This window comes from Acomys russatus, chromosome 7, assembly GCF_903995435.1.
Source record: "Acomys russatus chromosome 7, mAcoRus1.1, whole genome shotgun sequence".
NCBI classification, from domain to species: Eukaryota; Metazoa; Chordata; class Mammalia; order Rodentia; family Muridae; genus Acomys; species Acomys russatus.
The window spans coordinates 21,991,181-22,015,724 of record NC_067143.1 but is presented as its reverse complement, the minus strand read 5'-3'; the positions used below and the strand labels follow the sequence as shown (position 1 = coordinate 22,015,724).

The 24,544-nt window shown below is 42.5% G+C and overlaps 1 protein-coding gene across 1 annotated transcript in view; it reads right to left on the bottom strand.

The window, feature by feature from the left end:
• Window positions 1–14,984, bottom strand: part of Cers3 (ceramide synthase 3) — a 64,824-nt gene extending 49,840 nt beyond the window's left edge. Inside the window, exons 1-3 of the mRNA XM_051148699.1 lie at window positions 14,807–14,984; window positions 7,718–7,832; window positions 2,074–2,192 (exon numbers count right to left, since the gene is read on the bottom strand). Of these exons, the coding sequence (XP_051004656.1) occupies window positions 2,074–2,192; window positions 7,718–7,832; window positions 14,807–14,979 (407 nt within the window). The 5' untranslated portion in view covers window positions 14,980–14,984. The remainder of the gene's footprint in view (window positions 1–2,073; window positions 2,193–7,717; window positions 7,833–14,806) is intronic.
• Between the last annotated feature and the right edge of the window lie 9,560 nt (window positions 14,985–24,544).

The following is a 24,544-nucleotide window of genomic DNA, read 5'->3' as shown; positions in this document are numbered from 1 at the left end:
GACAGACATGTAGACCAGTGGACTATGGGCATGTCACAGATACAGCCAACTACTCCTTTGGTAAAGATGTTAAAAATGTACATTGGAAAAAAAAAGACAGCCCCATAATAAATGGTACTGGAGAAACTGGATATCCACACTTGGGGTTTAATCTGATTTATATCTCTTACCCTGTACAAAAATCAACTCAAAATTATGAAGGGTATTAATCTGAGATCCAAAACTTTAAGACTTTTAGAGGAGACTGTATGTAAAAAACAAAACAAAACAAAACAAAAAAATACTCCAAGATATAAACATAGGCAAGGGCTTTCTTGAGTGGACTCCAGGGGCTCAGGCCACTAATAAGAATGAGAATTGATAAATGGGATGATGTGAAATTATAGTTTCTGCACAGCAAACAAAGCAAAACAACAAACAAACAAACAACATAGGGCAAGACAGCTTAGGAGACACCAAGTGTTCGCCGACAGAGGGCAACTGCCCAGAGAACATGAAGAAGTGTAAGAACAAACAAAACAGATCATCCAGTCAAGAAAAGGATTACAAGGTGAATAGATACTTCTCAAAATAAAAAGAAAGTAAGGAAGGAAAGGAAAGGAAGGAAGGAAGGAAAAAGGAACAAAAGAAAGGAGGAAAGAAAGGAAAAGAAAAGAAAATGAATTGCCTCCTATGAATAGGGCAGCCAACTGAGGCGGGCTTCCTGGGAGGGGCCTCACTCCTGCTCCTATAAATCCAATCAAGGGCCTATGGCTGGGGGAGGGGCGTAGGCCCTTGGGAGAAATCTGCTCCTGTTGCTTTGCTTAATGGACGTGTTATGAAATGCCTTCCAAATATTTATGTTGAAAGCCATAGTTTAGAGCTGCTCTCGAGATTGGCAGGAAAACTTTCTTTTTGCAGCAGCCAGCACTTAAATACTGGTCAGTAAGTGATGCCTGGGTGTTCCCAGCCCTAAATGGGACATCTATATCAAGGCCTGCCACGAGGCTCCGTGAGCACTGTAGGAGAGGGGGCTGAGAGAAGGAAGAAGCAGAGTACACCGAGGCGAGCCAGAAGTGTTCTCTTCCCCCTACCAAACAGCGTGCACTAACTCACTGCGGCAGCACAAGGGCCAATGCAGGATCAAGCTGGCTACCATTCCAGCCTGGGTGGGGGAGGGGATCATGAGGCTCCACTGGAGCAGAATTCTTTGCAGGTGATGGTTTCCTGAGAAGAGTCATTTACTGTCAGAGGTATGGCCGCTGGGATGTTACTCCAGCTCGGGTGCACCCATGCACCCGTGGGCAGAGCTTACTGCACAGGGTAGCTCCTTACAATAAAAAAGAGGCCTGGACAGTGGGAGGGAGATGTGTGGGGAGGGTCCTGGGAGAGGGATGGGATGGAGGAGTTGAGGGTGGATATGATCAAAGTCCTTTTTATGTATGTATGTATGTATGTATGTATGTATGTATGTATGTATGTATGTATGTACGTACGTACGTATGTACATATGAATTCTGAGGACAGTGCACTAGGATGCATTCCCAAATCCCCTGCTCCTGTAACCATAAATACAGCAGACACAAGGCATTCTCTCCTCAGCCCTAGGGGGAGAAGCACCAGTTAAGACATGCTTATGGGTTTTCTGGGCTTCAGGCTAAGCACATAATGTCTGCACAGGCATTGGCCCCCTTGAGTGTGGCGTCTCCTAGAAGAGGAGAGCAAAGGATGGTTAAGAATAACATCTTTTTCTTTCCGAGTTATAAATGTTTTCCTTATGGTACCTAACAGTGTACATGTTTAAACCCAAACACAAACCCCAGGGTCTCTCAGCAGCCGTGCCCTGTGTGTTTTGCACTAACTCCGGTTGTTAAGCTTCAGCTTGTTACCTTTCCAGACGTAGCTAATGAAGCCATTCAAATAAACCAAACTTGCTTTTGTTGAAAAAAAAAAAAAATGCCAAGCAGGAAAGACCCTATGGAAAGTGGAGAATGTGCCTGGCCCCTTCCTCTCCTCCAGTGTCAGTGTGTTCCCTGCCATGGTCACACTGTTGGTTAAAACCACAGTGCTCCATCAGCTGCCCATCCTTCTTACCAAGATTCCTGGAATTTCTTCAGCCTGCAAGGATTGTTCTGATTCCGCCGAATCCTAAACCATCTCTCAACCTGGCGCTCTGTCAAGTTACACTTCTTTGCCAGTCCATAAACATCAGTCTGAAAAGATGAAATGGATGAACAAACAGTAAGCAGCAGAGAGGCAGCGGGGCATTTCAGCAGGTAAACGCAGGACATGGTGGAAAGAGGAAAGCCTCCACAAACCTACCATGGCGCTTTCACACACATACACACATACATGTGCACACACATGTGCACACATGGACACATACATGGACATACACATGCACACACATGTGCACATGCACACACATGCACACCCACACATGCATACCCACACATGCAAATGCACACACATAACTATACATTCTCCATAACTGTAAAAACTAGGTAAAGAGCAGAGTCAGATGCCACACAGTGAAGGGATGGCCAGGCATAAGACTGTGAGCCAGGGTATTCATTTTTATTGCTTGTGAAATCACATTCACACACACAGACCCCAAGCCAAAGCAAAGCAAGTAGAAAAAGGAGAATGTGAGAATCCTAGCTCGTTGATTACTGAGGAAGACCAACTATCTATAGATTAGCAGTCCACATGTTAGAGTTGTATATGTGAGCTCACTAAGATTTATTTAGGGCATCTTAGGTGCAGGATGGAGTAGTAGAGTTTAAAATGTCAATCAATTTTAAAAATATTTTTATTATTTTAAAGATTCATTGACAATGAGACAGGTTAACTCCTAACAACACACAGCTACCTCAAGAAGATGATAAGAATCAAAAACATCCTTATGGAGATGGCTTCAAATGTGGCAAACAAGCCACTGGGCAAAATGTCCTCATTTCTGCTGCAGACAGAATTCTGCCTTAAAAAGGGCAAGCTTGGATGCAGGCAGAGTCGATGCGAAACTCTGCCAGCACAGGTCAAACAAGTGCTCTAGAGCTCCTGCCTCACAAGTATGTCTGTCAGAAGGCTGAAAACTCCCAAAACTCCAATGTTATAGAGAGTTTTGGGAGACTGTTCAGACAGCAAACTGTCTCTGTCATCTTCTCATTTGGGAAGCTGCTAACCTGCACTCCCTGTATACTCAGATAATTAATTTTATTCCTTCTCACGTCTCTGATGGTGTTGAAGACCAGATAGTTTTTAAGCTTAGTTTTTTAGGGGTGAAGATGTTTTTAGGTCTAGGTAGATGTTTTAAGTTGATAATGATGAGATATGATAAATATAGATTTACATTCAGAATTTTAGACATACCAAGCAAGATAGGAAAGATATTTTCTTCAAGGCTGCCAAATATAAATATCCAGAACACTAAGAATGTAACATTTATATAATTCCTAATTGTTTCATAGTTCTTCTTGCTGTAGGTAGTTTATTATATATTATATACATAATTATATTATATATATAATTATATATAGTATATATATGCAATAATATAAATGTATGTGTAAAAAATATTTAATAAAAATGAAAAAATATCAATCAAATACAATTTCCTACAGAGACACAGCAGCGGCCTGGGAGTTGCTAGGACTTGTGCAGGACATGGAAATAGCAGTCCCGTGCTGACAGGGCGCAGGCTGGTGGGGTTCTGTTACTTCACGCAGTCTTTCTGGTACTTACAGAAGATGGTCCAAGAAACCCCCCAGCAGGTGTGGTTGCCCACATTCACCATCAATCTGGTACCCAGCCGATTTCAAAACACTCCAGACTACTTCCGACCATTAAAATAATGATTACAAAGCATAATAATGATGATTACCTCTCCTCTGGGAAGCAGAAGTTTTATAGGCTATGATTTAAAATAGGAAATAACAAAGATGATGGATTACTGCCCAAAGGTTACACATTCCAAAGTCTGTTAGAGTCAGGGAAGAAACCGGAATGGACAAGAGGGCCAGGTCCACTTCACAGTGGGATTTCAACAGGCATCTTCTGTGCATTAGACCCATGGCAGCTAATAATCGCCACTTCCACAAGGAACATGCTCTGTACTGTTTTTTGAGGTGGCATTGATCTCTTCATCTTTCATTTTCTAATGTAAGAAAACTTCCTCTTAATTCTGTCACAAAAACAAAATAAAAAGCCAAACTGCCTAAAAGCTAACTAGGAGCTTTCTGTCCAAGACACAGCTACAGCTGGTGAACAAAGCAAAAATCATGGCACAGAGGATCCCATCCTACAGGGCCAGCTGAGACCAAGCCCTAACATTTACAGACAGAAAATACACTCCTGGGATTTTGATGTGAAACCACTTTTTTAAATGATTAATCAGAGCCTGACAGCAAATTTAGGCTAACTGCAAATGAGCATTCTGGGTGCTAAACAAAGCTGGCTTGCCGGCCAGATGGCTGGTCACTCAGCAGCTTTTGACCAGCCGGATTGCTTCTGGTGTGGATACAGTTGTCCAGGGGCCAGGACTACAGCACACTGGATGCCACGTGCTGAGCACTGGCAGAAGAGTGTCTGTGGTTCCAAATCTCTACTGAGTGGCTGGCCCTTCACTATCCTGAAGAGAAGGAAAGAGACAACAGAGAACAGAACGTGCCAATATCACTGTTTCCTTTTAACAACCTTCTATATGTCATGGATTCCTGTGTTGGGAGCAGACAAAAGGAACTTGTCTTAAGTACTGCCATTTTGACTTCAGACTCCATTTTACCTAAACTGATTTATTCCCTCTCTAAGCAACAATAGTCCCCCAAAACATAATGCCTGCTCCAGACAACAGAAAGAACAAATGAATTTGACTGGTTGGGCAAAGACACTTGCATTCATTATCAGTTGACAACGATGGAACACTTGGGAAAGTCCCTAACTCCTGAGTTCTGATTGGTAAAAATTATAGCTGTAGCTTGGCCTGGAAACTTACAGTTTTTATGCCTGAAAACCCTGCTTCAGTTCCTGCTCGGGGCTGCCAGAAGACACAAGGCTCCAGAGTCCTTGTCTGGTGGCCCAGATCGACCAACAACTCAGCTAATGTGGTGGGAACGATAGAAGAGTTCGTTGTTTCACGACCCACTGGTGTCATCTCTCCCCAGTGTGCAGCCCATTGATTCCCTCAAACAGGATGTAATGCAAATTCCATCGCGTGGTCCATCTTCTGCCACAGGCTGTTCTGAGTGGCCAGTGCATTGTGTTCTTAGTTCTCACAGTGAAATCCCCTTGGGTCTCACTCTACTGTTTAAATATTTTATTTATCTACTTACTCAAAAGCATTCAAAGAGCTTCTCCTTACTCATAGACCAGGAACAAGTGTAAATGTTAGAGATTCAGGACTGAGCAAAGCAAACAAGACCTTGCCTTCTTTCTGGAATTTCCCCAGATCTTCGACCAACCCAGTTTTGTTACTATTCGATCAGTCCTACAAAGAGTTGTTTAGTGCGTCTAGAAGATAACGCGTGCTGTCTTTCTTGTTTTGGAGTACGGATCACCTAGTGGAAAGCCCATCTTGACAATATTGGCATCACACTGTTACAACTTTTCGAGAGGGAGCCTCGCACACAGAAACTTTAAGACCCAGTCTCTTAACACACAAAGCAAGTTCCCTTAGGAATGGAGACAATCACAATTAAGCAGCAAGTCGCTTCATTGTTGAAAGGGCATCTTTTAAAATAGTCCATAGAACTTGGTATGCAACAGACACAAAATGGATGGTATCGACCTCAATTACTAATCGCTGGTGTTTACGTCCATGTGCCAAGGATGATACAAGAAGGGTGGTGCGTTTTCTCTCACTTGACAGACATGTCTGAGTTATGTCAAGTTGAACCTGACTGTGGAGTTGAATCAAACACAACTCCAACAATGTGTGTGTTTGCTTTTAAAATAAGTGTTTCTGTGCTGTGAACCGACAACAAAGTCTCTGGGGTGGAGCTGAAAGAGCACTGGGGTGTATGGGCTGCTATGGGCTGGCCTTCTGCTTCTGGCCCGGCTGCTTACAGCATGGCAGCTGGCTTCCTCTGGCTGAGCCTTCATTTCTTCAGCCCAGTAATGAACATCAATCACCTAGTCTAGTTCTCCTCATAGCTATTTTCTTTCCATAGTCAGCAAGCTTTCTCAATTGTTTTAAGTATCTTAGTCTTCAGCGGTGTCTAGATGACTCAGTAGAGCGCTTGCCAGTTAAGCCTGATAGCCTGAGTTCAATCCCTGCAGCCCAGGGTAGGACACCACTGACTCTTAAAAGTTGTCCTCTGATCTTCACACCACAGCCTTTGTGTATACACACACACACACACACACACACAATATCCTTTCCAATGATCTAGAGCTCTTGGTCTCAGCAAGTACAACTGACAGAAGCTACACATTTCATACAAGGTATAATGGACACTAGGTATTCCCAAACAGAAACATGACTAGAAGGACTCCTCACAAGAGTCCTAATTCCTAACACATCACCAGTGGAAACCAAAGAATTATTTAGATGGGTGACTATGGTCACTTAAGAATAGTGCATGGAAACGGAAAACAAGTAGCTGCAGGTTGTCAAAGTGTCCTTCTTGATAAAATCAGTCACATGCGGAAGCTAAGAGCAGAAAGAGCTTGGGCAGCTGTGCAGCCGTGAGCCATATTACACTCTAGGCCTTCTTCTGTGTCCCGCCTCAGCATATCTTCCTGCACAAGGGCCTCACCGAACAAGCAATGACACCCCAGCTGATAAGCACAGCCAGATCCATCAGACGCAGTTTAAATGGCTCAGAAACTCTCCCCTAAAATGTTGGTAGCGCATAGTCTTGATTGTTAAAAGGATAGGTGGTAGGTTTCTTTATTTACTCTAGAAGAGTACAACTTTGGGAGAAGGCCTGTTTTGCCTACCATTTTAACTATGCAATATAATAAGAATGTGGAGCCCGGAATCGGCTTTATAACTATGAAAAAATGTTTGCGATATGTAAGCCTTCAGCGCACTGCATCACCCAAGGATGCTCTGTATTGGGAGAGAATTGTGATGCTCCTGAAAATCCTATTTCTGGGAAGAAAGCAGGGCTCCGGCATGTTTCTGGGCATGTTGGGGCCTTGGATAAGACAGGGGCAAGTGTGAACAATGACTTCCCGGACACTTCAGGATGTAGTTTGATAGGACCACACCCACCAAAAGCATCAGGTGTCGCCTTCTCCACTCAAATGCTTAAAAACTAGCATTAAAATGCAATTGTGATATTTTGACTTACTCATAATAATTTATGCTTTTAAGACAGGGCCTTGCTGAGTATCTCAGGCTTTCCCCAGAGTCACTACACAGCTCATGCTAGAACCAAACTTATGATGATGCTTCTGCCTCAGCCTCTGCAGACCTGGGATTACAGGCATAAGCCATAGCACCGAGCTTACATTGTTATCTTTATGTGTAAATGGTGTACTTGGTTGTTAGTGTCTGGTACTACAGCTGAAAGCAGTGCCTTCTCTGAGCCAGTGACTTTCCAATATGTATCTACGCTTCAGCACATTTGAGGTGCTCCTGAGTCTGTCAGCAGAGCAAAGAAATGTAGCCAATGAACCAAATCCTTTGACAGTCAAACAGAAGCTCTCTTTTTTTATGAACAAAGTAAGTCAAGATGACTAAACCGTTAAGAAAGGATGTCCTTAAGTCTACAAGCAAAGAATTTGTACTTACATGTGACGGGCGACTTGTGGACTGCTTGAAAAAGTTTTCTAAGACGGCATTTGGTTTAACTTTATGCGATGTCTTTTGAATGCCAAGAGCACTGGCTAGAGGTGTGGCAACAAACCTATAAAATATGAAAAAGGGGTTTGAGAAGTAAGAAGCCCACGACTGTACCAGCAAAGCCAGGTTGTGCCTTTAGGTGTCCAGGCAAAGTCCGGGCATTTGCTCACATTGTTTGGATGCTGAACCTGCCCAAAATGGTCCACATTAAAAAGCTTAGTCCACAGGGCCTGTGCTGTTAGGAGCTGTGGTAAACCACCAAGAGGTGGGCCTAGTGCGAAGTCTTGAAGCCACTGGAAGGTGTCGTCCAAGGGCGTCACGGGACCCCAGACTCTTCTCTCCTGAGATGAGCAGTCCATCTGCTCCACCACATGCTCCCGCTAGGACACCTCACCAGAGCTGAAGCTCTAGGCCACTCACCCTCAGACTGGAGCCTACATTGGCTTTATAAATGAATTGCTTCATGATATTTTGTTACAGCAATGGAAATCTGACTAATACACATGGCCAGTGGAACTGCCTACAGCCTGTCTCTGCCCACCAAAAGCACTAAGAAGAAAGCTGGGGGGGGGGGGTGGCTAACGACTATGCCATAGCACTTGGGAGGGTGAAGGAGAGAGATTACAGTCAATCTGAGGCCAGCCTGGGCTACACAGTGAATCCCAGAGTAGCTTATGCTGCATAGTCTCAAAAGACAGACAAACAAAATGACAATAACAGAACATCCCAAATATAAGTTCAAAGAGAATAATTTTTCAGACCTACACGCAAGCAACAATTTAAGCGTGCATGATACAGCGCAGTTTAAGATTCATTTCTATGTGAATCCAAATAATCTATGTGCAAGACTCAGGGATTAGGATGAACCGGTGTATTTAGACTTTTACTTTAAGTCTCCCAAGGGTTAAATAAAGTGTTCCACGTTTTATAAGCAACTGAAACGTTGCTTTCCAAAGTAGCTGTACCATTTTACATTTCTTTCAATAACGTGTCAGGTTTCCAGTTACCCCAGATCCCCCCAGGCGCTTGGTTTTGTCAGCAGCTGAAATCATACCGGGTGAGTAGCTGCTTCTATTCATTTCCTACCAGAATTATTATTCCGAACTTCTGCTCTAAGTTGAGTTTCATCTTGTTTTTCTAGTTTTGTAAGGTAGAAATGTATCAAACCGAGCTTTCTTCCTTCTTAAATAGAGGGGCTTGAAGCTGAAAACTCCTTCCAGCCCTGTTACATCCACATTCCAGAAGGTTCTTGTCTAGTACGCTCTTTTAGTTACAGAGATTTCTAGTTCACCTCGTGACTCCTCTGACTGGTTATGAAGAAGTGTGTTGTTGTAATTTTCATTTACTTGCTAATGTCCGGTTTCTTCCCGTTACTGGTTTCTAGGTTCACTTCATTTGCGTGGCTGCCATTCCCGTAGCCCTCACATTCACTGAGACTTGTGTTTGGTCTGGCACAGGGCATGCCATGGGGGTGTGCCCTCTGTGCACAAGAGAAGAGCACAGGCTTGCTGCTCTTGCATAGAGAGTCCTAGAGATGCTTATTCAGTCTGGTGGTTTATAGTGCTTAAACCCATTTTCTTTCTAATCTCCTGCCTACTTATTCTCAGTGGTTATTCTGGAACTATGAGATACATCTTAATTTATAGCATCCTGGTTCAGATGGATAGCAAAGTACTTTTTTTTTTCTTTTTCAAGACATTTATCCATCATTGCTTTTAATTCTTTGAAAATGTTTTGAAGCAGCAAATTCTAAGAGCTTTGTCCAGTACATCCAACATCTGGGCTTTCCCAGAGACACTGTCTTCTGTGTATATCCCAACTTTGGTATGGACATGCTCGGGCTTTGTCGCATGTCCTCAGATTGCCTCCCACCTCAGTTTTGCCCTGTTTGTCCATCTGTGAGTTTAGTCACTTTGATAACCTGATCGGCATGCCTGGTCTGTCACGTGTGAGTGCCGAAATCTCTAGTGTGTCAGGTTGCTACCTGGCTGATGACAAGACAAAGGCTTCCTTCAACAGCCAGAACCAACAGGCCTCCCAGTCTGCCGAGGGCTCTGCGTGTGTGGTGGGATCAGGCACCCTGAGTACGCCTTAGTGTTCTACCTTCAGATTAGAGTGCATCAAAGCCACAGAGAGATGAGAGCTTAGGGACATCTGGAGTCTTGCCTGGATCTGAACAAACTGTTAAACATCAAATTGGCCTTCAGGATTTCCAAGAATACGTCAGAGTTTTTCATGGCTCCATCCCTCCTGACGTCTCAGCTCTCTGCTTATTTTAGTTTTGGGCTTAGTCTAATTGCGGAATCAGTTATTATTATTTCCTTGGGTAGTCAATTACCTTTAATTCTTTCAGATAACCACACTCCCAGGAAAATACCTTTTTAAAAAACTGGGTAAACAGTGAGGGGGTGTAATATAGGCCACAGCATTGTGACTTGTGTTTACTAGACAGTCGGGTGATGACAACTCTCCGCTAACAATGCTTTGGAAGATGCTAGTCTCCTTTCAGTGGTTGCCAGACTCCAAGCATTGCACGGATGAGCTTTTGGGATTTATTTTGTTTTAACTGGGTTTTTTGTTTGTTTGTTTGTTTTTGTTTGTTTGTTTTTGAGTCTCGCTATGCATTGGCTGGTCTGGAACTAGCTACTTAAAGCAGGCTGGCCTTTACAGAGATCCCCCTGCCTCTGCCTCCCAAGTGCTGAGATTAAAGCAGTGTGTTTTGAGCTGTTGGCTGTTGGGGGCATCACAGAGATAGAAAGGGCAGCAAAAACTCCATAAATTTCAATGTTCTTGCCAGGACTCAACTCTTTTTCTTAGACAACACTCCCTGTGTCATTATGAATCTTTGTCTATTTGTAAAAATGTTGACTCTGAATGTTTTTGCTAGCCTTGTAGCTGTTGTTGTTGTTTGGTTTTTCAAGACAGGATTTCTCTATGTAGCCTTGGCTGTCCTCGACTCACTCTGTAGACCAGGCTGGCCTCGAACTCACAGTGATCCATCTGCCTCTGCCTCCTGAGTGCTGAGATTAAAGGCATGCGCCACCATGCCTGGCTCTTTTAGCTGTTTTTATGCAGAAAAAAAATTTCAGAGGTCCTTACAACATTTTTGCTAACCTTCTGTGTGTACTGTATGTATACATGTGTATGCATGGACATATGTGTGTGCACATGTATGTGTGGGAGTCATATGTGTTCATGTGGGTGCACAAGTGTGTCTGAATGTGCGTGCACATGATTGTGAAGGTGAGAGAAGCATCTCATGTGTGGCTCCCCAAGAGCCAGCCACCTTGTTTTTTGAGGCAGGTTCTCTTGTTGGCCCAGGGCTCACTGATTGTGCTAAGCTGGCTGGCCTGAAAGCCCCAGGATCTGCCCGTCTTTGCCTCGCCAGCTCTGGGATTACAGGTATGTACCACTGTAAACTCATGTGTGGCAATTTTAGGATTGAATTCAGGTTCTCACACCAAAGCAGAAAGCCTCTGCTCACTGGCTTGTCCCTCAGCCTTGCCTACTGTGGTTTTTTGTTTGCATCAGCCCAATAGATGATGATATTGACTAGCTTTTCATGTGCTTACTGTTTATCTGTATATTTTCTTTGATTCAACTCTTCTGTCAATTAAAAAAAATCCACTTATTTATTTACTATTGAGTTACACAGTTTGTCTCATATTCTAAATTTAAATTCTTTATAAGATATATAGTTGACACATTTTCTCTCAGTCTGTTGCTTATCCATTAACTTGATTTTTTGTCTTTAACAATAATTATTATGGCTATTTCTATGTATAAAATAGTTCAGCCTTTTCAAATATATAACTCAATGACTTTCTGTTTCTCCTCAAACTTGCCCAAGCTACTATTAATCTACTTTCTACCTTTCTCTTAAGCTTTTCTGGATACTTAATAAGTTAAAATGGATAATATGTGATTACTTATACCCAGTTTCTTCTACTGAGCATGATTCTGGGGTCACTTATGTCACAGCATGTGCTGACAACAAGTCTGTTCCCTTGTTTTGCTGAATGACAGCCCATGGTTTAGGCACACACATGCCATTTAAAAGCTAGCATTTTAGATCATTTCCTAGAGAAACAAAAGCACATGTGCAGCCATGTTCCCACACTCAAATGGTCAGTGTTTTTAGTCATAAAGGACTAACAATGCAAACAGCACAGATTTCCATCAACTAGTTAAAATACATTTTTATGATGTCTAGATATGTGGAAAGATTAGTCAACAATAACAGGGTAACATTGATACATATGTATAATACATGAAAAAAAATCTCAAATGTTTGTTAAATTAAAAAATCAGGCAAAATGTTACAACCTATAATTCTATAGGTCTGTAGATGTAATTCTATAGGTCTGTAGATGTAATTCTATAGGTCTGTAGATGTAATTCTATAGGTCTGTAGATGTAATTCTATAGGTCTGTAGATGTAATTCTATAGGTCTGTAGATGTAATTCTATAGGTCTGTAGATGTAATTCTATAGGTCTGTAGATGTAATTCTATAGGTCTGTAGATGTAATTCTATAGGTCTGTAGATGTAATTCTATAGGTCTGTAGATGTAATTCTATAGGTCTGTAGATGTGATTCTATAGGTCTGTAGATGTAATTCTATAGGTCTGTAGATGTAATTCTATAGGTCTGTAGATGTAATTCTATAGGTCTGTAGATGTAATTCTATAGGTCTGTAGATGTAATTCTATAGGTCTGTAGATGTAATTCTATAGGTCTGTAGATGTAATTCTATAGGTCTGTAGATGTAATTCTATAGGTCTGTAGATGTAATTCTATAGGTCTGTAGATGTAATTCTATAGGTCTGTAGATGTAATTCTATAGGTCTGTAGATGTAATTCTATAGGTCTGTAGATGTAATTCTATAGGTCTGTAGATGTGACCACAGCAGGCTGGGACCTCCAACACCAATTAACTATTAACAAAAACTCCAGACATGCCCACAAGCTATCCCTAGAACAAGCTAGAGAGACAGAGCTCTAAAAAAATTTGTAAAAATATAAAGTCATGATGGTAGAAAGCAGACTGAGCTTGCCAATGGTAGTAAGTAGAAAAGGGTAAACTGAAGTGTCTAGGTTGATAGACATTTATATCACAATTGTGGTGCTAATGGTCAGACTTTTTGCATCAATCTTTTAATGAACTGTATGAGATTAAAAAAAAACTCAGTAAATGTGAGTTTAAAAAATACAAGTGTGTGAAGCTAAGTATGTGGTCCAAGCTCCAGCCACCATGACCTGGAGGGCTGAGGTGGGTGGATCAGTGGCACTGTGTTGTTCAACACCCGACTGGACAACAGAAAGAAAGATTCAAATGAGGGCCTGAGGAGATGACCCATTGGATACAGCAAGGGCCATGTCAGGTATGAGGGTCTAACACTGGATCCTTAAAGCCAAGTGAGCATGGCTGCCTGCCTGCCTGTGATTCCAGTACTCAGAAGGCGGAGACAACATGAACAAATTCAACCCCGGGAAGGAAAGGGTTTATTCTAGGTTACAGTCTATCACTGATGGACATCAGGGCAGGAGCTCAAACAGGACCTGGAAGCAAAGAATGAGGAATGCTGTCGGCTGGCCTCCTCCGAGGCTGGTGATTAGCTAGCTCTTTTGTATACCCAGCACCGCCTGTCCAGTTGCTGACCACAGTGGGCTGGGCCCTCTGACACCAATCATCTATTTACAAGCCCCCAGATGTACCTGCAGGCCCCCCCAGAGCAAGCTAGAGAGATAGACTAGTTGTACAGTGAAGCTCTGGGTTCCACTGAGAGACCTTGACTCAATTAATAAAGTAGAAATTGTGGGAGACTTCTGTCAGCCTCAGGCTTCCACAGGCGAGTGCGCACGCTTGCACATGTGTGTCCACACGCGTGCAAGTGTGCATACTCACACACAGTTACAGAGGTGATGTGTTCAGTGTAATGTCATAGATCCCAAATTCAGTTCCCAGCACCTACCTCGTGAAGGTCACAAGTACCTATAATTCCAGTCTTAGGGGATCCAGCCCCCTCTTCTGGCTTCTGTAGACACCCAGATACATGTGTCGTAGATATGTACACTTAAATTTTTAAAAATCATTTTTAAGGGATTTTTCAAGTGCACTCAAGCACAGCTTGGGGGCAGCCCAGGGGCCTCTCCTTTCCCAGGGCAACAGTGCATTTTGACCCAAGTGAAGCTGCTGTTTGTACAAAAACCTTTGGATGAGTCTATGGATAGAGTTGGTCAAACAGACTTTCCAGAGGAGGACAGTTACAAACACTTGGACTGCTTGGTCTTTCTCAGGGCTGCCTTAACTTTTTCCAGCTCTTGCCATGCACAAATGCTTTTTCCTGTTTCGGATGAGCTAAGGTGCTCAAGAGTGGAGGCCACTGCACAAACTACACATGAACATTTGCTTCCTGTTGTCAGAACACCAATACAATTTTAATATGGGTTTGCATAGAAATATAGTATATAGAAATATCTATATAAATTAAACCAGGAAAATGGGTTACTATTTTCTGAGAGAGAAAATTGGCATAGTTTTCTGATTGCCTTGTGCTTGGGAAGAAAAGGACAGCTATACAACTTGAAAATAAGCTTTGCTGTACAGAGGTATTTGGTTTGCTCCTTAATGAGACATTTCTGGTATTTTCTAGGCATTCTAGAATGATGGCTCATCTTCAAGAAATAGGTTTTTCTAACACTGTCCCTCTGGGAATTTACTATTAGTAGCGTTAATTGTACAAATCAATACAATTCGTTGTGATGCTTCCACATATGTGTACATCATGATTGTCTACCTTCTCTCAGCCTGTCTCCATCTTGTTGGATTTTTGCTGTAAAAGTAAAGCCCCCACGGTAGTCACACCTCTTTTCCAGCTGCGAATAACACTTCTTGTGAGCCTGGTTGCACAGACTCCGCCCAGCAGCCCGCAGCCTCTGAGCAGGAGGTTCATGACGACTAGATGACAACGGACTTTACCATAATAGCATCAGCAAAGACGGGAATGGGGAGGGAGACACGCGAGCACCACTCACTTTTCGAAGAAGTATCTGATGACCAACAAGAGTAGGGCATATGGAACCGCCATGTACAAATGGGAAGCTTTGGCAAAGACGAGCCCGTCGTGATCTTCCAGGTCTGACCACTTCACTGTCGGAGGGAGCCAGAATTTCTCCGACCAGAACCATTTTCTGAATGACTGGAACATTCTAGACAAAGGAAGAAAAGAATATGTTAGTCTTGTCAAATCAGCACTTAGACCGTCAGTAGCATCGAGTTCTGTCCTTGAAAACCCCTAAAGCAGGACTCTGAAAAGAACAGAGGGGACACTGGCGCCTGCCGCCCTCTGTTGCATTTAACAAGGAAGACTCACCCAGTGCTCCCAGAAGTGCTTAGAGTGTGGCCTGGGAAACCAAAGTGTAACACACTCCTCTTCATATTTGCCTGGATCCCTTTTCATTTTGAAGCAAGTTCTTACTAAATCACAGAGACGAGCCTTGTGCCTGTTTGTAGCCCAGGCAAGCTTTGAACCTGTGACCTTCCTCTTTCAGCTTCCTAATAGCGAGGATTACAAATCTTTGCCACCTGGCATGGCTTCATGTTAGTAACTATATTTATGGAGAGTGCATTATCTGTAAAGCACTGTGCTTGGTGTGGGGTACACAGCAGTACCCCATCTTGAGAGCCAAATAGTCTTGTAGGTAAGGGAAATCTGACTGAAATAAGTAACTCTGATACATGTTTTTATGTGTTAAAAATTGCCCAATCCAAATGTGTTAGTTTTGTTTTATCTTATTTTCTATTTTTATCCCTTCTAAGCCTGTTTTCTCTAATGAGAGAAAGGGAGTGGGTCTGTATAGGAGGGGAGGAAGGGAGGAACTAGGTGGAGTAGAGGGACAATATTCAGCATAAAATGTGGAAAAAACTATTTTCTTTTTGTTGTTGTTGTTGTTGTTTTGGTTTTTTGAGACAGAGTTTCTCTGTGTAGCATTGGATGTCCTGGACTCACTTTGTAGACCAGACTGGCCTCGAACTCACAGCGATTCACCTGCCTCTGCCTCCCAAGTGCTGGGATTAAAGGCGTGTGCCACCATGCCCAGCTCAAAAAAAAACAAAAAAAACAAAAAGCAAAAATAAAAACAAAACTATTTTCAATAAAAGGAAGAGGAGCATAAAAGAAACCTAACCAGAAAATAAAAAATAAAACTACATGGTGCTGTGAGGCAAGAATGGACACATGTGCAGGAAAGATGATGTGCAACAAAGTGGAAGTGAACCTGGGAGGGCAGGAGAGAGAGCAAGCTGCTGACCAGCAAGCAGCACAGAGGCTCGGAGTCTGTTGCTTCCCTTTGCTGTGCCAAGAGCCAAGCCAGAAACATCTGCGACCGCAAAGTGCAAGAATTCCTCTCCAGCAGCAAGCAGGCAGCTTTGCTGCAATGGACACCTGCTAGGTGACCTCTCACCCAAATCAAGTCTGAAATTCCTAGGAGCTCAACCTCAAATCTGCTAGCCCTTTCTCAGGTCAGATGTCTACCTCAAACTTCCGGTTGTTTAACTTGTGTTTTTGACAAGTGGCTACACACCTGGGGCCCCACAAAAAACATCTTTAATTATAACTAATTTGTGAGAGTGGCTCCCCCAGAGTCAGGAAGCACGGTCTTGCATTGGTTTCTTACCAATGGCACAGAAGAAGAGACAGAAAGAGCCAAGCACGGCGGAAGGACACTGCTCATCTATGTTGTCTGCAGGTACACCATCTTCCAAGAACCTCCACATATTAAGCTACCTGGAGTTTTTGGAAACCTGTCCATTGTTTTTATCAAAACTTCATTGTTTAGGCATGATTAAGCCATTGGCCAATGGCAAAGAACTGAGCCCTCAGCCCTGTGGCTCTCCCCAGAAGTTGAGGGGTATAACTGGTGGCACAAACCTTCAAATCCTGCCTTGGTCTTTTCTGTGCCCTGCCTAGTGCATCAGCTACCAGTCAACTCATTAGCATAAGAGCACACTGCCACTTCAGAGATTTCAACAGAAACAGAGGCCTTAGAAGTTGTTTACCAGGGAGTGTGCACTTACTCACATCACCAGCATGTTTTAACCTCACCATCTGGGTAGTGGCCATTTGATTCCAGCATCTTGAAACTAAATATTTCACCAGAAACATAGGTCAATCTGTCCTTAGATTCACAACCTTGCACCTAGGGTTGAAAGAAGTGGCCTGCCAGAGGGATGCCAACCCTCGCAGCCACACTAACACAGCTGTGCATCTGGAGAAAGGTGGGTGCACATATGGACTATCATCCCACTAGACTCTCTAACTTGAGCTGCCAAATCATGCAATATGTCAAATGAAGAGTCCCGCCAACACATCTGCATTTTCCGTTGGGCTTCAGCGATGCAAAAAAGAAAAAGATGAAGAAGTGGTGTTCAAGAAAATCATAGAAGAAAACTTCCCCAACCTAAAGAAAGCGATACCGTTGAACATACAAGTAGCCTACAGAACACCAAATAGGCTAGACCAGAAAAGAAATTCCTTCTGTAACATAATAATCAAAATACTAAATCTGCAGAACAAAAAAAGATATTAAAAGCAGCATAGAAAAGGGGCCAAGTAACATATAAAGGCATACCCATCAGAATTACTCCTGACTTCTCAACAGAGACCATGAAAGCCAGAAGGGCTCAGACTGAAGTCATCCAGACACTAAGAGACCACAGATGCCAACCCAGACTACTATATCCAGGAAAACTTTCAATCACCATACATGGAACAAACAAGATATTCTATGACAAAACAAAATTTAAACAGTATCTAAACACCAACCCAGCTCTATAAAAGACAGTAGAAGGAAGAATCCAACACCCAAGAAAACACAGTATATAGATAATCTCACAATAGCAAAACCAAACCAGGCACAGCCACACACAATCACCACCAACTCCACAATAAAAGGATCCAACAATCATTGGTCACTAATTAGGGAAACTACGCCCTTCACAGTAGCCACATATAACACAAAATATCTTCGTGTAACTCTAACCAAGCAAGTAAAAGACTTATATGAAAAAAAAACTTCAAGTCTCTGCAGAAGGAAATTGAAGAAAATATTCGAAAATGGAAAGATCTCCCATGCTCATGGATTGGGAGAATCAACATAGTAAAAATGGCCATCCTACCAAAAGCTGTCTATATGTTCAGTGCCAATCCCTATCAAAATACCTACACAATATTTTTCAGAACTGGAAAGATCAATTCTCAACTTCATATGGAAAAACAAAAAACCCAGAATGGCTAAAACAATCCTATACAATAAAAGACCTTCCAAAGGAATCTCCATCTCTGATCTCAAGTTGTACTATAGACAACAGAATAAAAACGTAATGGTACTGGCATAGAAATAGGCCAGTTGACCAATGGAATCAAATTGAAGACCCAGAAATAAATCCACACACCTATGGTCATTTGATTTTTGACAAAGAAGCCAAAACCATACAATGGAAAAAAGACAGCATCTTCAACAAAAATGGTGCTGGTCTAACTGGTTGTCTACTTGTAAAAACAAACAAACAAACAAACAAATACATCCGTATTTATCACCCTGTACAAAACTAAAGTCCAAGTGGATTAAAGACCTCAACATAAGACCTGGGCATGGTGGTGCACGCCTTTAATCTAAGCACTTGGGAGGCAGAGGCAGGTGGATCTTTGTGAGTTCCAGGCCAGCCTGGTCTACAAAGGGAGTCCAGGACAGCCAAAGCTACATAGAGAAACCCTGTCTCAAAAAACAAAAAAGACAAAAACAAAAACAAAACAAAGACCTCAACATAAAACCAGACACACTAAATCTGTTAGAAGGAAAAGTGGGAGGGAGCCTAGAACTCATTGGCACAGGAGACAACATTCTGAACAGACCACAACAGTTCAGGCTCTAAGATCAACAATTAATAAATGAGACCTCATGAAACTGAAAGACAAAGGACACTGTCAACTGAACAAAGAAACAGCCTTCAGATTGGGAAAAGATCTTTACCAGCCCTACATCCAACAACGGGCTAATATCTAAAATACATAAAGAACTCAAAAAATTAAACACCACCAAACCAAATATCCAATTAAGAAATGGGATCAGAGCTAAACAGAGAATTCTCAACAGAGGAATATCAAATGACTGTGAAACACTTAAAGAAATGCTCAATATCCCTAGTCATCAAGGAAATGCAAATCAAAATAACTCTGAGATTCCATCTTACACCTATCTGAATGAAGAAGATCAAAAACCCAAGTGACAACACATGCTGGTGAGGATGTGGAGAAAGGGGAACACTCCTGCACTGCTGCTGGATGTGCAAACTTGTACAACCACTTTGGAAATCAATCTGATGCTTTCTTAGGAAATTGGGAGTAATTCTACCTCAAGACCCAGACATCTGGGCATAAACCCAAACGATGCCCCACCATACAATAAGGACATTTGCTCAACTATGTTCATAGAAGCTTTATTTGTAAAAGCCAGAATCTGGAAACAACCTAGATGTCCCTAAACTGAAGAATGGATAAAGGAACTGTGGTACATTTACACAATGGGATGCTACTCAGCTATTAAAAACAAGGAAATTTTCAAGTTTGCAGGCAAATAGATGGAACTATAAATGATCATCCTAAGTGAGGTAACTCAGACCCAGAAAGACACACATGGTATATACTCACTTTTAAGTGGATATTACCCCAATATAGATGCCCTCTGAGAAACTCCACCCAGTGGGGGGTTAAACAGGACAGATACTGGGTCTAAGAGCTGGATTTTGGGCAGAATGCTGAGAGTTGTAGAGAAGAGTCGGGGAATAGAAGGTCCAGGAGGGAGCAGGAGCTCCCCAGGGAGCCCATTAAGGCCTGCGGATCAGGGCACAGGGGGTTCTGCACAAACTCATGCACCAGTCAAGGACAATGCACTCAGAGAACCAAGATCCCTTTTTCTGATGTAGCCAATGAACTGCTGATTCTCTGTGTTGGGGGGAAGGGAGGAACTGCCGATGAACCTCTGACATGCACTCGGGTGCCCACTATTTGGTCACTACCCCTTGGCAAGACAGCTTAGTGGGCACAGAATAGAAGGGGATGAGGCCATTCTGATGAGACATAATAGGCTATTTCCAGAAGGCTAGGGGAGGGGAATAAGCAGAAGAGGGAGGGAGGGTGGCAATGGGAAGATAAGAGGGAAGGGATAACAATTGGGAGGTAATGTGAATAAATTATAATAAATAAAATATACATTTAAAAAGTTCGGGTAGAGGAGGGGGTTGCTGCAGAGAACGATGCACCAACCAAGGGCCATGCATGGCAAGGACCTAGACACTCTAGCCAGTGGCAGTACATAGGCAGCACAGTCTCCTTGTGGGTCCCACAATAGGGGGAGTAGGGACTACTTATGATATGGCCTCTGGTTCCCCAATGTGAATCAAGATGAGACTTGATAAGCTAAAATCAGATATTAGGGGAGAAGGGCCCCCTTTCTGAGGGCTAGGGGAGGGAGGGAGAGGCGATGAGGTAGGGAAGGTGGGATCAAGCAGTGATGAGAGAGGGGACTACAATTGGGATATAAAGAATTAAAACCGCAGAACAAGCAGGTAACTTATATCCTTAATCCCGCTACATGGGAATAGCTCTGAGACTGGCTGGGACATGAATGTCTATGCATAGACAATGCTTCTTATTAGTTACAGAATCCCTGTGATTTAGGATTAGATGCCATTCTTCGTATGGCATGGATGAAGATTTATAGATGTCTTTCTGCTGCTCAGGCTAAGAGCCTTAATTGTTCTGTGCATCCCACACACCTCATACACTTATAATTTTAGGATTGTATAATACGTGTGAGAAAGTATATGTTTTCAGAACAAAAGAATCAGACTTTGAAGCTGGATCAGACCTGAAAGGATTCGTTCCTCTCAGCATGATGGACACTGACATCCTGCATCCTTCATGATCCAGCACCAAGTGCTTCAGTTGCTGTTCTTCGTCAGAAGAGGACAGTGCCCAAGACAGCTTCAAAGAAAACTTCCGTTCCCAATTGGTCCAGCATTTCAGACTGTCACACCCTTCTATGAAGCCTGGAAATTCTCAACATTTAGAAACTGGACCACAAATGCTATTCCCAGCTTGTTTAACCATTTCCCCAATTTTATTTGGGCCCCCCAAAAGGTATTATTTGTCCCAAATCAGCCAGAAGAAAACCTAAGAGAATGACACCCCATGTCCCTTAGGGCTGGTTAGGTAGGTTTTTGGTCTTCAAAAACTTCAGAGTCCTACAGAATATGGCATTTAAAGATGTTTTTATTGTTTTAAAGATTCTTTGACAATAAGGCAAGTTAACTCTTGGCAACACTCAGCCTACCTCAAAGAAGATGATGAACATCAAAGAACCTCCTTATGGAGTTGGCTTCAAATGTGGCAAACAAACCACTGGGCAAAATGTCCTCATTTCAACCACAGACAGAATTCTGCCTAAAAATAGGCAAGCTTGGATACAGGTAGCGTTGATGGTCAAACTCTACCAAGACAGGGTAAGGAAGTCCTCAGTAGTTCCTGCCTCACAAATATGTCTGTCAGATATATTGGGCCAGAAGGTTGAAGATGATGCTCCAACACTATAGAGAGTTATGGGTGACTGCTCAGGCAGCAAAATGTCATTTTCACTTTAGAGGCTGCTAACCTGTTCTTCCTGTTCACTCAGGTAACTAATTTTATTCCTTCTCAAGTCTCTGATGGGGGTTGAAGACCAAATAGGTTAGTTTCACAATTAAGCTTAGTTGTTTAGTGGTTAAGATGTTTTTAGGTCTAGATAGATGTTTTAAGTTGATAGAGATGAGATAGGATAGATATTGATTTACACTCAGAATTTTAGATTCACCAAGATAGGAAAATGTTTTCTTCAAGGTTGCCAAATACAAATAGCCAAAACACTATGAATGTAGCATTAATATAATTCCTGATTGTTTTGTGGTTCTTCTTGCTCTATGTAGTTTATTTTATATATGTATAATAATATAACTGTATATGTAAAAAATAAAATATTAATAAAAAAGGTGAAGAAGGGATGCTAGACTTCAGGGAGATTACAGCCCAGCCAGAGTTGTTGTGGTCTGAACCAGGGAAGGGCAGTGATACTTGATAGACTTAGGCACTCTTGGGACAAGTTGGGGGCATTAATATTTGCCAACAACCTATTTGGTAAAGTAACTGAGGAGTTGAGCTCAGTTTCTCTGGCATCTGATAAAATTTCCTATAGAGGAAACTGAGAGGTGTGTGTAGGCTTGAGGATGTAGCTCAGTGGTAAAGTACTTCTGTCACACACTCAAGGCTCTGCCCTGGGTTTGACATCAGCACACCTCCCCCACCACCCACGACATAGCTACACACCTTTTCATGCCTAGGTACAGCTCAGAACAAGGGTAAACATAGGCATTGAATCAATCTCCAGTTCTTAGAGATTTTAGAAATCAACCCAAGCTAAAACCTTTCACCAGGCCTGGTCTCATCATCCAAATCTGAACTAGGTGTGAATGTAAAGACAAACACATTTGGGAGGAAGTTTGCCTCTGTGGATTTGTGGCATTATTGGCTCTGAGAATAATTAAAATACCAGGGCTGGGAGCAAACAGCAATGCAATTATTTGGGTTTTTTTTCTAATAATGTTTAATAATTACTTCACAAAATAAGTTGTTTACCCCTAAAACACAATTCAAAGCAACAGGAATTCTTCTGTCTTGGGAGAAAAAGACCTTTTCAAGCAACTTATAGGTTACATGGGAGTAAGTCCCATCTTAATGCTAGAAGCAAGCAGTGACTTCAGGTCTGCTGAAAACAACAGAAACTTTAATGCCCAGAAACACAAAAGAAAGGCATCCAACAAAAGAAACAACTTACTGGAAGACAGAAAGAATGCTGTCAAACCCTGATGACTGCAGATTCAGGGGTCTTAAAATGCTTGCTTCATACCAAAGACAAGAACTCAAAATGAAGCACAGATTGAAATGTGGGAGCCAAAGTCATGCAACTCTTAGAGTACTATGTTAGAGTGAATCTTGGTGAACTTGTCTCCAGCCAGCTCTTCGGAGATGGCACCCAAAGCAGAAGCCACAAGACAAAAAGTAGATCAAAAAAGATCAAAGTTTGTCTATGCATCAGTGGACAGCACCAAGGCCATGAGCAAACAATCTACAGGGAAGAGGAGATTGTCTGAAAAGTATGTCTGATAAGGGACATGTTTCAAATATTGAAAGAATCCTTACACCCACTAATAGCCAGACAAATTGGCCATCTTTAGAAAGTATCTGAATAAACATTTCTGCTGAGACATGTATATGGTTCATAAGCACAAGAAGAGATGCTTGACGTTATCGATAAAAGAAGCACAAACTCAAACTGCCACTTCACAGCACTGAGGGTTATAATAAAGCCCAACAAACACTGATAGGCTGTAGAGAAGCCAGAGCCCCCAGGCACTGCTCCTGAGACTGCCCATCACTCCTAGATAGCAAGAAAATTAAATGACTCATGCTGTAATGTGGGTGACTCTTGAAGATTTACCTTAGGTAAAAGACCCAGATACAAACAGCATGGACTTTATGAGCTTATGGATTGGAAATGTTTAGAATAAACAGCTCCATAGAAACTGCTGGCTTGAGAGGATGGGAGGTGGCTTCTCAGGGTGTGTGTGTCTTAATTAGAGTTTCTATTGCTGTGAAGACACACCATGACCAAGGCAGCTCTTACAAAGGGAAACATTTAATTGGGGCTGGCTTTCAGCTTCAGCCCATTATCATCATGGTGGGAAGAGATGAGGAGGGAGAACAACCTTTAAAAATCACAATATTGTCACTTAGGGGTCTTGGCTGTGACCCATTACCTTTTTTAGAGTGGCTCTGAGAAGCCCACTTACTCCCATGTTAAGATCTTATACTTGTTTGGCTTAACTCTAGACTTTCTGGAAGTTAAACAAAACTGTTAACAGTTTTTGTTACAGCAGGGTCCTGTCTACTCCCAGATTTTTAGTCTCTGAGGCAAGACTGTGGCTTGAGCTCAGGAGTTCAAGGTCAGCCTGTGCAACACAGATATAAAACCAAATGAAGAAACCCAACCAACAGTTCTTCAGCATGTCTGTCTGGGATTCTCCCAGAAGCAGCTGCATGGATTTCTTATGTGGTCACTAGAAGTTGCTCTTTGCCTGGGCAGCCAGCAGGTCATAGCTGGACAGGCTCTCTAGGAAGAGAACGCCAGCTGAACGGCAGGGACACAGCTACAGCTGTTACGGGGCTTCCCTCCTGCAGACCCTCAGGAGCCGTGAGCCACTGACTGGAGCTAGGATATATTTTTTGACTATAGCAGTGATACTATAGTCAGAATGATATGTAAGTCACTATCTACCAGCATCTTCAATTTTATTAACTGCAAAACAATCCTTACAATTTGGGTCTCGGGTCGGGTAAACGTGTCTGTCTGCATTACTGATTTGTGTTTTCTTTGATACTAACTCTACACACTCAGCCCCAAGGAACTGGTTATGCCTTTAAGATAAGGTGCAAAGAAAATCATAGCAGCTCTTTGCTTCCTGTGGACAGTCCTGGGACAGAGCTGCTGTCCATTCTCTCAAAGCAGCAAAAGTCATGGTAGTTGCAGGTAAACAAGCAGGACCACGCATATGACATAAACACCTAACCCTTAAAGAAGTGTACTGTGACTGTTAATGTGCACATGTGGACACACACACACACA